The sequence below is a fragment of the Mus caroli genome, chromosome 10 (genome assembly GCF_900094665.2).
Source record: "Mus caroli chromosome 10, CAROLI_EIJ_v1.1, whole genome shotgun sequence".
NCBI lineage: Eukaryota > Metazoa > Chordata > Mammalia > Rodentia > Muridae > Mus > Mus caroli.
Genome location: NC_034579.1, coordinates 41,083,750 through 41,096,850, shown reverse-complemented (window position 1 = coordinate 41,096,850; position 13,101 = coordinate 41,083,750). Strand labels below are relative to the sequence as shown.

The 13,101-nt window shown below is 42.7% G+C and overlaps 1 protein-coding gene across 4 annotated transcripts in view; it reads right to left on the bottom strand.

Annotated features, from left to right (window-relative positions):
* Hace1 (HECT domain and ankyrin repeat containing E3 ubiquitin protein ligase 1) overlaps positions 1-9,264 on the bottom strand; it is a 125,627-nt gene extending 116,363 nt beyond the window's left edge. The window contains exons 1-3 of one of the 4 annotated variants that reach the window (XM_021175364.2): positions 8,655-9,264; positions 1,198-1,252; positions 67-156 (exon numbers count right to left, since the gene is read on the bottom strand). In XM_021175364.2, the coding sequence (XP_021031023.1) occupies positions 67-156; positions 1,198-1,252; positions 8,655-8,730 (221 nt within the window). In that variant the 5' untranslated portion in view covers positions 8,731-9,264. Of the gene's footprint in view, positions 1-66; positions 157-1,197; positions 1,253-3,594; positions 3,662-8,404; positions 8,492-8,654 lie in introns of those variants that run through there. The other 3 variants (XM_029482603.1, XM_029482604.1, XM_029482605.1) reach the window with 3 other exon arrangements.
* Positions 9,265-13,101: the final 3,837 nt, after the last annotated feature.

Sequence of the window (13,101 nt, the reverse complement as noted above, 5' to 3'; positions counted from 1 at the left end):
CAATGGATACAAAGCTTCCAACCCTTACTCTAGACGGAAGTGTAATGTGAACTATTTCAGGCTTACTTTGCAGCAATGTGAAGCAAGCTTCTCTTCACACGTCCGAATGCATAATTGACATCAAATTTTGAATTTGATAGGAGTTCAGAAACAGACCTATAGCCCCCAAAAAGTGAAAAGAACTGATGATATATAAGTAATAAAAATATTTTTTAAATGTAGTAAATCAAGGCAAGAGCTCTTTTACAACAGTTATTAATTCCAACAGTTATCTATCTGAAGAATGACAGTCAATACAACACTGTTCAAAAATCAGCAAAGAGGGTGGGAGGTACTTGGGAGGAAGAGAGGAAGGGGAGGGGGGAAGAGGGGCAGAATCAGGTATGGGAGGAGATGGAAAAGATGTAGAGGGTCAGGAAATTGAACAGGGGTCTGGAGCAATGGGGGATGGGGAACTTGGGGTAGCAGCCAGAAAGTCCCAGATGCCAGGAAAGCAAGAGCCTCCCAGGACCCCATGAGGACATTAGCTGAAATATCCCACAAAGCGGAGATCATATCCAGAGGTTAGACATGGCCCCTGGTTGAGGGATGGGGCCACCCTCCCATCTCCAAAATTTTAATACAGAATTGCACCTGTCTAAAGGAAATACAGGGACAAAGAGTGGAACAGAGACTGAAGAAAAAAGGCCATCCAGAGACTGCCCCACCTGGGGATTCATCCCACATGAAGACACCAAACCCAGACACTATTGCTGATGCCAAGAAGTGCTTGCTGACAGAAGCCTGATACAGCTGTCTCCTGAGAGGCTTTGCCAGATCTTGACCAATACAGATGCGGATGCCCACAGCCAACCATCGGACTGGGAACAGGGACCCCAAGGAAGCAGTTAGGGGAAGGACTGAAGGAGCCAAAGCGGCCTTATCTGGCATCAATGGGAAGGGAGGTTCTTGATCCTATGAAGGCTTGCTGCCCCAGTATAGAGGCATGTTAGGGTGGTGAGGCTGGAGTGGATATGTGAGTGAGTGGGGGAGCACCCTCATAGAAGCAGGGTAAGGAGTGATAGGATGGGGGTTTGCAGGGGGGAAACCAGGAAAGGAAAGAACATTTGAAATGTAAACAAATAAAATATCCAATTTTTTCAAAATCAGCAAAGCAAAGCATAATAGCACAAACCTAAGAAGCAAGTGCCTCCTCACCTGTGCTGATCGGCCATCACCATTGGCATTAGTGTGTAAACAGCAGTCTCATTATCTGAGTAAAAAAATGAACATAAACAGAATTCAAGAATCTCCTGCTTTTACAATAAGTGATACAAACAATTAGTTTTTTCCAGCTGTACATAGAAGTGAAAAGGTCCAACAGGCACAACACCAAACACACTGCAAATTCCATGACAACACAGGATTTCTCATCTCCTTTGCTGTTTATGCCTCCTACACTGCCATAGAAAAGCTTAGCCTGTGGGTATAAGACAAAACTGGAGAGCTAGTCTCTCCTGGACTTTAACAAGTGACACTTGATTTCCACATGTTTTATTATTTAAGAATAATTAGAGAAATTCTTAAGAAATTAAGGAAATGTTAACACCCCAATTTTAAATATTAGGACATTAAAAGATATGTATGTGCTACAATAATTCTAAAATCTTAACTATATGCTAGGTTTGGTGGCTCTACCCACCAAGTATCACAGTACTCTAGAGGGGGAGGCAAAAGGAATGTTACACAGTTCCAGACCAGCCTCTGTAACACCTTTTCTCCTCCCCCACCCCCCAATCACCCCCCCAAAAAAGAGGGAAAAGGGTATTTTAAGAGACAGCAGTAAAGATGGTAAAAGAACAAACATCATATGAAAATGAAAGGACGAACACTGGCAAAGGATAGGCTTAGCAGGGATGAACAGCAGGGAGATGGGGGGGGGGGGCAAAGAGGGAAGGGGGAGGCAAACAAAACCAAGTATGTGTGAAAACAGAAAAAAATAAATAGAAAGATGAAGAGAAAGCTGTCTCGGGGCTAAAGAATGTCTGATGCTCGAGGGAAGAACCAGCATCTGGATCCTGGTACCCATGTCAGGCAGCTCACAGCTACAATAGCTCCAACTCATCTGACTTCTTCTTCTTCTTCTTCTTCTGACCCTCCTGGCCACCCAAACACATATACAATCGCACACTCATACAGACACCGACAGACAGACAGACAGACAGACGAATATCTTTACTAAGAAAGAAACCTGAACTATACACTTACTGCTTTACATTCTTAAGACTTATATTCATATGTTTCTAGATAAAGGTACAAACAATGTGCCTCAAAAGTTAAACATCAACATCTGCGGGGCTGGGAAGAGGTCTCTGTGGGCGAGAGCAGCTGCTGCACAAGCATGAGGATCTGAGTTCTGAGCACCGACACCCATAGACGTGCACCGGGAACCCTGCCACTATTAGACGCGCAGACAGCTACCAAGACTTGCCGTCTACCCATCCAGTCTAGCCTCCAGGTCCAATGGGAGACTCTTATCTCACAGAAACAGGGTGGAAGACAGTGGCCTCTGTGCAGATACAACACACACACACACACAGAGTCAGTATCTGAGATGCCACATTGCGTTTATGTTGTGTTTCAGCCTGTGTTTTGAACTTATTTCTTTTTTTACATTACTAACAGTATCATGTTTTTTAGAGATTCTACTCAGCCTTTATAACACTGAGGCTTATACCAAAGTATCTCCTAAAAACTACAATGGAAAAAGAATAAATTTACAGTAAATACCCCAGCACCTAGCACTTTAATGGACTGATAATAGGTAATATCATTAGAAATAACTCCTACAATCCACAGAAAAGGCCATACTCCCCAAAATGTGTGACCTCTCACTCGGATCATCAGAAGACACCTGACAAAACCAAGCGAGACCACAAAATATATGAGCAGTCCCCCTTACAGTGATCAGAAGACGCACTAGGGAGACTAAAGAACCCAACTAAATGTGATGAGTATCCTGTAGTACATGCTAAAGCAGATGACAGTGGGAAAGCTAGAACGCTCATCGACTCTGCAGTGTAGTTCACAGTGGTATTGTGCACATGTTAATTTCTTAGATTTGATAACTGTACTACGGTAGTACCAGATGCTGAAAGCTGGATTTCCTATAAGCCTAAAACAGCCAAAAATGACTTTTGTTTACGATACATATTTTTCTCACTGTGATAAAAACAAACACACAGACCATTAGCCATTTTCAAGTAAACCATTCATTACTAGTGACAATATTCACATGGTTGTGCAACAGAGTTCAAACTATTTCTAGAAGTTTTTGGAGATATTAAGTCTTTTTGTTTGTTTTTTGTTTTGTTTTGTTTTGCTTTGTTTTTTGTTTGTTTGTAATAGGGTTTCTCTGTGTAACAGCCCTGGCTATCCTGGAACTCTCTAGGTAGACCAGGCTCGCTGTGAATTCAGAGATAGGCCTGTGTCTACCTCCCAAGTGCTGGGACTAAAGGCATGCACCACCACACCAAGCCTGAGACATTAAATCTTGAGAGATGAATCAGCTAAACATAATGTGCTGACCATAAATACTGACTTTAACAAACCAACCTGAAGAGCTGAGATGCTGGCCATAGTAGACTGCTTACATAGCATGAGAGAAGCCCTGTGATCCTGGCTTTGATCCCCAGCTCTAACACACATTTTTGAAAGAAAGAAAAATAAGTATGCACGGGTTAAGAACAATTAAGAAAAAAACAAGGAGAAGACTGCTAACTGTATTGATGCTGATAGTGGTATTATGATTATGTTTAAAAAATATGTGTTAAGAAATATAGGACTGAGTTATATATAGTAAACTTATTACCATTTCATTACTTTACTATTTGTGAGTATAAACATGAAAACCAATTGTTAATCAACATTTCCAAATTCAGTATGTGGATATAATTCTTCAACTACAAATAATACTTTAATAATCAAAACATATTATCTTTCTTTTGGGGGATGTGGGTGAGACTGGATCTCAACAGGCTGGCCTTGAATTCTTTCTGTGTAACTAAAGCCAGTAAGGCATCTCCATATATAAGAGATCTTTTATAGCACAACTGCCTTATAGTATAGACACTATGATCCCTATTTTGGCCCTAAAAAGCCAGCTGTGTAGTGTTGGCATTTAAGTGACTGATTCCAGAGCCCCAACAATACAGGTTACATAATAGCCAGTGTCCCCTCTACACAACACCAAACCGTCTATAATCCTCTCTTAACATATGCATTATAGTCTAATTATTTTATCCATTTCTTTAAAATGCTGATTGTATTTCAGTAAACTGTTGTCTCTAACTACCAACTGGCCATTATCAAGACTGAAAATACTGTCCTAAGTTTCTACTGACACCATGGCATTCTTTCTCACATTACCTACTTAGAGCTTCTAAACCATGACAATCCCAAACCTCATAACCAACTGTCAGAAACAGGTAATACCTGTACTTGTGAACCTAAATGCTTTAATCATGACAGTACAAGCCTAGCAGGACGGCACACCTACAATCTCAGCATTTGAAAGGCTGAGTCAAGAGGATTTGCCTTGAGTTTGGAACCAACCTATAGTACCAGGCTGGCCACAGCTACACAATGACTCTGTCTCAAGAAAACAAAACAAAGCACACAACTTAAGTAAGCATTAGTGAGCATCAAAACATTTGCACTAATTATATTTATATTAAAATTTGGATAGGGATCTCATATTTTTAAGTTTTACCAAACTTATAAAGGTATAGATCACAACCAGGCATGGTACCTCACAACTTTAATCCTATCCAGCACTAAGGAGGCAGGAACAGGTAGATATCTGTTGAGTTTGAGGCCATCCTGGTCTATATAGAGTCCCAGGACATCCAGGGCTACATTTAGTGACCCTATGTCTCTCAAACAAGATAGATATGGATAGACAGAAGGATGGATGGACAAACAGATGATAGATCACAAACATTAAATGTAAGGATAATAAAAATAACAACTGTAAAGTTAAAATAAGACTATCAAAGGGCTGCTCTTTCAGAGGATGCAGGCTCAACTCAATTCCTAGCACCCACATGGTGAGTCACACACTCTCTAACTCCAGATGCAAGCGATCTGACACCCTCTTCTGTCCTCCACCAGCACTAAAGTGTAGAATATACATATATTTAAGCAAAAATACCCATATGCATAAACTGATTTTTAATTTTTAAAAAAAATTTTTTTTTGGTTTTTTTTGAGACAGGGTTTCTCTGTATAGCCCTGGCTGTCTTGGAACTCACTTTGTAGACCAGGCTGGCCTCGAACTCAGAAATCCACCTGCCTCTGCCTCCCGAGTGCTGGGATTAAAGGTGTGCGCCACCACGCCCGGTTAATTAAAAATTCTTAAGGGACTAAGAAATACTATACTAAGAATATTTGTTCTCAGATACTTCCTTCTCCACATTCACAAAGATACCTTGAAAAGTGGAAATAGAACACTTTCTAAGGATGGGAAAATCAGATAGGTTGGCTACTTTTATTAACACGGTTTTAGAACTAAATTACTCAACAGAAGACTATATGACCAAAGTGTTCCTACTCCTGTACATTCATTTCCTCTTCAAACCTAGGGTATTTTTTTCCTTAAGCAGTCTTGAATCAAAGTTGTATATCAGAGCCCTCCACTCGAATCCCTTCTTTGTATTTGTCCTCCTTCACTCCCTGGCAGGATTTGGGTTTTCGTTCCAGGATTTTTCTGCAGCATTTGTCCAGCATGAACCTGGTGATCCCACCTTGCTAGGGTGAGTGGCCACAGACAGCTGAGCCATTAGCCTTTCCTCACTGCACCATGCAGGCCACACCTTCCTTCCTGTAGACCTGGACTCCTTTTACCAATCTGCGGGCCTCTGTAATGTCCTCATACAGTCTGACCTTCACCATCCTTTCAAACAGGCACAGACAGAACATCAGACTTCTGTCTCAGCTCTCTGAAAAGTGGGAAAGATGTATCTTCCTCCACACGTGAAAAGGACACTGAGAGGCTTTTTACAGATCCTGCTTTGGTCAAAAGTCACGATGAACTTCAATTTGACTGCTGCTCCAGCAATGACCACAAAACGGGAAAGATGTGCTGTTGCTGCTGTTGTTGTTGTTGTTACTGTTGCTGTTGTTTTTAAAGCTGGAAGTTATTCTGACCATGAATCAAATACATATGCTAAAAAGCACTCGAATTCTATCCTATTAAACAAACTACCTTCAATGTAAACCTAACAGTTTAGTTTTCTCCACATAGTGTACAATACACATGAGCCTTCTAAAACTCGGAGAGGACACATCTCTGACATAATTTCTTTGCCTTCCCCTCCTTTTCTTTCATACTCTGTTATCCCTGCGCGTTGTCCACATCACTCACTGGTAACATAAGGGGCTCTCTCAGTATCCCAGTCAGTACATCAAGTATCTACTTATTAGTGCTATACAACAATGTTAATTTTAGTGTAAAAGCTGATTAGAAACATACTTTAACAATTTATTCTAATTATAATTAGATATTTATTGACTGCTAAATTCTAACAAAGAAAAAATGGTTATTTCTTAATTTTAGAAAGATCTCAGCACTTCTGTTCAGTCTTTTTTATTATTATAAAAATATAATAATAATAATAATATTCCAAAGCATGCTTGTGAAGGCCAGAGGACTACGCTGTGGAGTCAGTTCTCTCTTTCTGTCTCTACATGAGGTCTAGGGATCAAAGTCAGGTGGCCAGGTCTGGGGAGGGGCACGCCCCTTAACACGCTGACCTGGCTCATCAGCTTCTCTGTTCAGCCTTAAAGTACAACCACAATAATTTGTATTTTTAGAATTCACTGAGCCTGATGATCTACCTCAAAGAGCCAAACTAAGAGAATTCAAAGGTTCATCAAAACAAAGGTAAATTCAAAGAACAAAATGAACAAATTCACCATAATCAAATGAAGATTTGTAATCAAAGAGATGTGAGCAATATGCCATTTTTGCCTAGCAACAAGAGGAAACACTTAATTTTTAATTGTAATACTTAAGTCTCCCAGCACTCAGACTGCTGACCAGAACTTCCCAAAGACTAGGTTAAGAAACTGATAATTAAGGTCTTTTAAATGTCGGTTGTATAATTAAATCCTGCTCATCTTCTAGGAACGAACCCTAAGGAAACAGAAGACTAAGTCTTAAGGACAAAGCTGTTCTTAATAAAATCAGTAAAGACATTAAAATTTTAAAAAGCAAGTTTTTGTTTCATTCATCCTACCAAGTCCTGCCAAATCATTAACTACATTTATGGATACACATCCACGATGTTTTCTAAACACAAAACAAGACACTGTATGAAAAACGTTAGGTAAAAATGCAAAAAGATTGTTTACTATTGTGAATAGAATGACAGATTTTTCTTTATTTTTATTATCAAATCTTTCTATAATTAAAATATACAAAATATATAAATACATTTAAATATAAAATGTTTAAAACCAGGAAATATTATCAAAGCCTTTTATAGCATATTTATGCAAAATGCCAGATATAAGTTAACAATACAAATAGCAATGTCAATAACCTATGCACACAGCCCTCATCAGCTGTTACCAATAGATAGCATGACATCAGAAAATATGTAAAAGCAGCCCCTAGTGAAAAGATTCACAGAGGAAATAAAGAAAAAGTTGAAGCTGACGTTTACTTCCTGAAACTAGATTGTTCTAAATTGTTTCATTCTAGCAAAGTAACAAATAAAAAAAAAAAAAATTCAGAAACAGTTGCCACAAATTTTCTCTATTCAAAAACAAAAAAAAAAAAACTTTTCCAAAAAAAAAAAAAAAGTATCCCCAAACTCCCAAACTCCCCATTTCTTTTCATCACTCTCCTTAGCTAACTAAAACGAAGTTGTTTTTTTTTTTTTTTTTTTTTTTTTTGGGGGGGGAGGTGTTGAGGTGGAATAAAGCAAACTGAGCAGAGCAAGGTAGGCGAATGCCTAGAATCCAAATTCTTGGAAGGCTGAGGCAGGAGGCTCTAAAGTTTGCAGCCAGCCTGGGTTGCAAACCTAACTGCCTTGTCTCACCGCCACTAAAATTAGTCCGACTTCACAAGGCACCAAACAACGCCCCCCAGCCCCGCCCCACCTCCTCTATTTGGAGTTTGCCAAAGCAAAAGTTCGAAACAGAGCTTTTATTCCGGTGTGAATTCACCCCCACCCCAGTTCTCACCCAGCCCACTCAACACAAGTCTGCAGGACTAAACGATGGAGGCAGGCAAGCCTACAGCAGGAATGCCTGCTACACCGACAGAGCTGCACAAGCACCTGTCTGGTGGCTGACAACCTTTGTCTGGTGCCAAAACCGAGAGGCGCCCTGCATTTCAAATAAATCCTAGCCCGCCTACCTCACTCCAGCTTAAGCAAACCCAGCACGTCCCCAGTCCGCGCCCGGGCGAGGCGCCACCGCATCCTTTCCCAGTGCGGGGGCCCGGACCCCGCGGAAAGCATTTCCGCTCGGACCGAACCCCACCGGACAGCCCGTCCCCGTCCCCGCCCCCGCCCCCGCCCCCGCCGGCCGCGCCCCCGCGCCTCCCGCCGACTCCCCCCGCCCGCCAGCCTCAGAAAAGTGCAGCGCGCGTTCTCCGGGCGCCTCACCCTCGGGCAGCTCCACGGTGCGCGCGCGGCGCAGCGAGCGCGTCAGACGGTTGAGCTGCTCCATCGCTCTCTCCATCCTCGGCGCGGCCTCCGCGAAGCCCCCGCCGCGCCCGCGGCCTCCGCGACCCGCGCCCTACATCCCCGCACAGGCCGGGAGAAGGAGCGAGCTCGCTGCGGCCGGCGCCCGGGAACGCTAGGATGCTAAGCCGAGTCAGTCCGCCGCACCGACGGCTGCCAACCAGACCGCGCTGGGGTGGGCACCAGCCGCCGCCTCCGCTCGCTCGCGCCTTTCCTGCCGCGGCCCCGCTTCCCTCCTGGGCTCGCGAAGCCTTCTGGGAACTGTAGTTTCGAGCTGGCTGGGCCGCATTCCCCGACGGAGCCACGCCTCTATGGCTTCTATGTGGAGATCTGTAGTTAGACTGAGCAATTTGTGGAAATACTTTGTGGGCTTTCACGCGCCCTCACGTTCTTCCCTCCAGAGTTGTATGAGAGCATCCTCCCTCGGTTCTAACACACCCCAGTAAAGCAGATTAGAGAATTTCAGTTATTCCTAAATTCATCACCACCAAGCTAAAATAGATGTACTTTTTATAAACAAATGCCTTAACTATCCTGCTTACAAATGTAAATTTTGAACAGTAATAAAACTCAAGTTCGAAAGCAAAATGTATAGGTTTTTTTTTTCCTTTATTGTGACTTGTTTCTCTTGCTGAGTACATTTCTAAGAACAGGGACACAGCTCTATCGTATGCCCTGTCATAGATCCCTGTACTTAGCACAGAACATGATGCCAACTCCAAACTTTGAGGAAGATCTAAGTGACAAACAGGAAAAACAAATGTTAATTTGGTAAAATGCAATCTCAGTTCCCATGGCAGGCCCCAGTGGGGGAATCAAAGACTTTAACTTCATGAGTATTAACAAGTCATAGAAAAACAGAAGTGTCCAAGCTGGGCATGACAATAAATAGGTTATCCCCAGCACAAGAAGCAGAGACAGATGGGTCCTGAGTTTGAGGTTAGCCAGCACACACAATGGGATGACAGAGGTATGAGCTTTGAGCCTACTACATGCAGCCCAGGCTAGCTTTGCATTTGATGTGTAGCTAAAACGGCTACATTCTTTGTCTCTACCTCGCCAGGGCTAGGATCTGTACTGCAGCTCTGAAGGGAAAGACATCCCCTTCACAAGTGTTACAGCTCTGCTCAGGGCTGCAGGAGGGGGAAGTTTTCCCAATACAGTGTAGCAGTTCTCTGCTCTAGGAGGGGATGCTCCAGTGAAAGGGTTACATCTCTACTAGAGAGGTATCCTGGCAATCCGGAGCCAAAGAATAGCACAAAGTCACATCACACACAAAACCTCACACAAGAGGCTTAGTAGAAAGGCAAAACCCAAGAGAGTGGCTGCCACTGCTCCGATGAAAAGCAACAGGGAACTGAGCAGAGGCAGAGCTTATATAGGCTCATATATTTATCTTATGTAGGAATGTTGGGGCTTATATAGGCTCATATATTTATCTTATGTAGGAATGTGGGGGCTTGGAGGTGGAGCTTTCCAAGCTGAGCTTGGGTGAGAGCAGCGATTGGTGGGTTTTCCTCTTCAGGGATTGGTGGGTCTTCTTGTTCAGGGGTTGGTGGGTTTGCCGGTTGTAGGTCTTCTTGCTCAGGGATTGGTGGGTTTTCTTAATCCTTTAGTCCACACTCACTACCAGTCCTGGTAGACACAAAACCTCAATTATGACAAAAATGGTTTACTAAAATTTAAGTTGGAGTTAGAACAATGGCTCTACAGCTAAAAGCACTGGCGGCTTTTCCAGATAACCAGATTTGCTTTCCACATGGCAGCACAGGGCCATCTGTAATGCCAGTTCCAGGAGATCTATGCTCTAGTCTGGCCTCCAGGCACTGCATACTAATGGGGCACAGACATATAAGCAGGCAAACATGTAAAAACTTAAAAGAAGAAGAAAAAAAAAGATTCAGGGACTGGAAAGGTGGGTCAGAGGTAAAAACGTGTAAAACTTAAAAAAAGAAAAATAAAAAGATCCAGGGACTGGAAAGGTGGGTCAGAGGTAAAAAGCATGTTCTGCTCTTGCAAAGTTTGGTCCCCAGCACCCACACCTGGTACCCCAAAAGCTAATGTAGTACAGCTCTAGGGAATCAAACACACTTGGGTGTCCCTGCCCATGCAGAGAATACAGAATCAAGAGTAAAATATCTGGGCCTGGAGAGATGGCTCAGCGGTTAAGAACACTGAATGCTCTTCCGAAGGTCCTGAGTTATAATCCCAGCAACCACATGGTGGCTCACAACCATCTGTAATGAGATCTCGTGCCCTTTTCTGGTGTGTCTGAAGACAGCTACAGTGTACTTATAAATAAATAAATCTTTTTTTAAAAAAAATCTTTTTGAAATAGTTTAAGGGGCTAAAGAACTGGCTCAGCAATCTAGAGCACTGGTGCTTGCTATTGCAGAGGACCCAGGTTTGTTCTCCAAAGCCCACATAGTGACTCGACTGTCCTTAGTGTCCGGACACTTAGATGATCTCTGCTGGCCTCTACAGGCATTGCATGCACATTGTACACTTACCAGCAAACAGAGCACTCACCCATACAATAAAAGTAATAAATCAAGACTTCAAAGAGGCAAACATTTAAAAATCGGAAGTGTGAATCAATCCAATCTGTGGTGAACATAAGAATGACGACTGAAAATGAAAAATTAAGGGAGGAGGCCTCTCTCGTCTATCATCACCAGCACTGAGAGATGCTGGAGTGCGTGAGAAACAAAGGAATGGAGATTCTCACCTTGTCTCTCAAAGAGGCAAAGCTTCCCTTGCAGTGAGCTCATCAGTGTAAGAGCGAATCTTGCCTGATCACCTCCTCTATAGAAAGAGATACTCTCTGACCTTTGTGAGGAGTCTAAAGAGGAAGAGGGTGGCTGGCATGGGTGTCCCTTCCCAGGGAGGTTCTAATCAGTTTCAGCCTACATGTGACAGTCACTTGTGCTACAGGCTCAAGGCAGAGCTTCATCATCTTTACTTAACCAGTTAGTTTGGATGAGACCCAAGCCTGTCTGGCAGGTTTAGAAAACTCAAAGCTTCAAACGAAGGACAAAGGCAATAGGCCAACCAAGGTGTTGCTCAAACTTTGCAACCTGGTATCAAGTGAGAATTTTCTGGCTCTGTGTCCTCCTTAAAACATCCAAAATGTCAGCTTCTTGTGGTGTGGTTGCTAGCTTAGAATGCTCAAGACCCAGGACTTCGTTTTCATTATACATACACACATACACACACACACACACACACAAATATGAAAAGATAGAAGGCTTGGTGCTTCAGAGTCCCTGGCTACCCTTGCAGAAAACCTAGATTCAGTACGCAGCATCACGTGGTGGTTCACAATCATCCATGACTTCACTTACAGGGGATTCAGCACATTCCATGAGCACTAGACACAAAGGCAGTGTATATACATACAAAAAAAAAATACCTAAACTAATAATGAACTTAAAAAATAAATAGAAGGAAAGGAAAGCCTGTTTTGGTGCCAGGTCTGATAAAACATGACCTACTGCCCTGGCGTGAGCCCAGAGGCTCCAGGCCAGTCTGGGCAACACAGTGGAAGCCTGTCTCGAAACAACCGGTAAGAAGGAAGGATTGCACTGTTACATCAAAGTTAGTCCCTCAACACTTATCTCTGACAAGATGCAATCATTCCATGGGCTTTATGCAGAACACTTCCAAAGTCCTCTAGGCATTAAGCCCAGACATAGATTATGTAAACAGGGGTAGACTCCAAGCTGACTTCATTGTAAGCACTGTTCCCCAAGTTGGTCACTATTTATTACATGACTGGGAAATACAGAAAAAAAAAAAAACTTACAGAAGAGTAGACTGGTAATTTGAAAATCTATAATATAGAGCAGTCGCCCACATAGCTCAGTTTGGAGTGTGTCTTAGTTAGGGTTTTACTACTGTGAACAGACACCATGACCAAGGCAACTCTTATAAGAACAACATTTAATTGGGGCTAGATTAGAGATTCAGAGGTTCACTCCATTATCATCAAGGCAGGAACATGGCAGCCTCCAGGCAGGCACGATGCAGGAGGAGCTGAGAGTGCTACATCTTCATCTGAAGGCTGCTAGGAGAATACTGGCTTCCAAGAAGCTAAGATGAGGGTCTTATAGCCCACAGTCACTGACACAACTACTCCAAAAGGCCATATTTACTCCCAACAAGGTCACACCTACTCAAACAAGGCCACACTTACTCAAACAAAGTCACACTTTCAAATAGTGCTACTGCCTGGGTCAAGCATATACAAACCATAACAGGTTATATGAATAGTATTGCAATAGGCTTATCACCTCTTTATCCAATTGAGAATCCAACAGTGATATAAATGCTCTGTAATCTACACAGTTCAAAGCACTACCTGTGATGG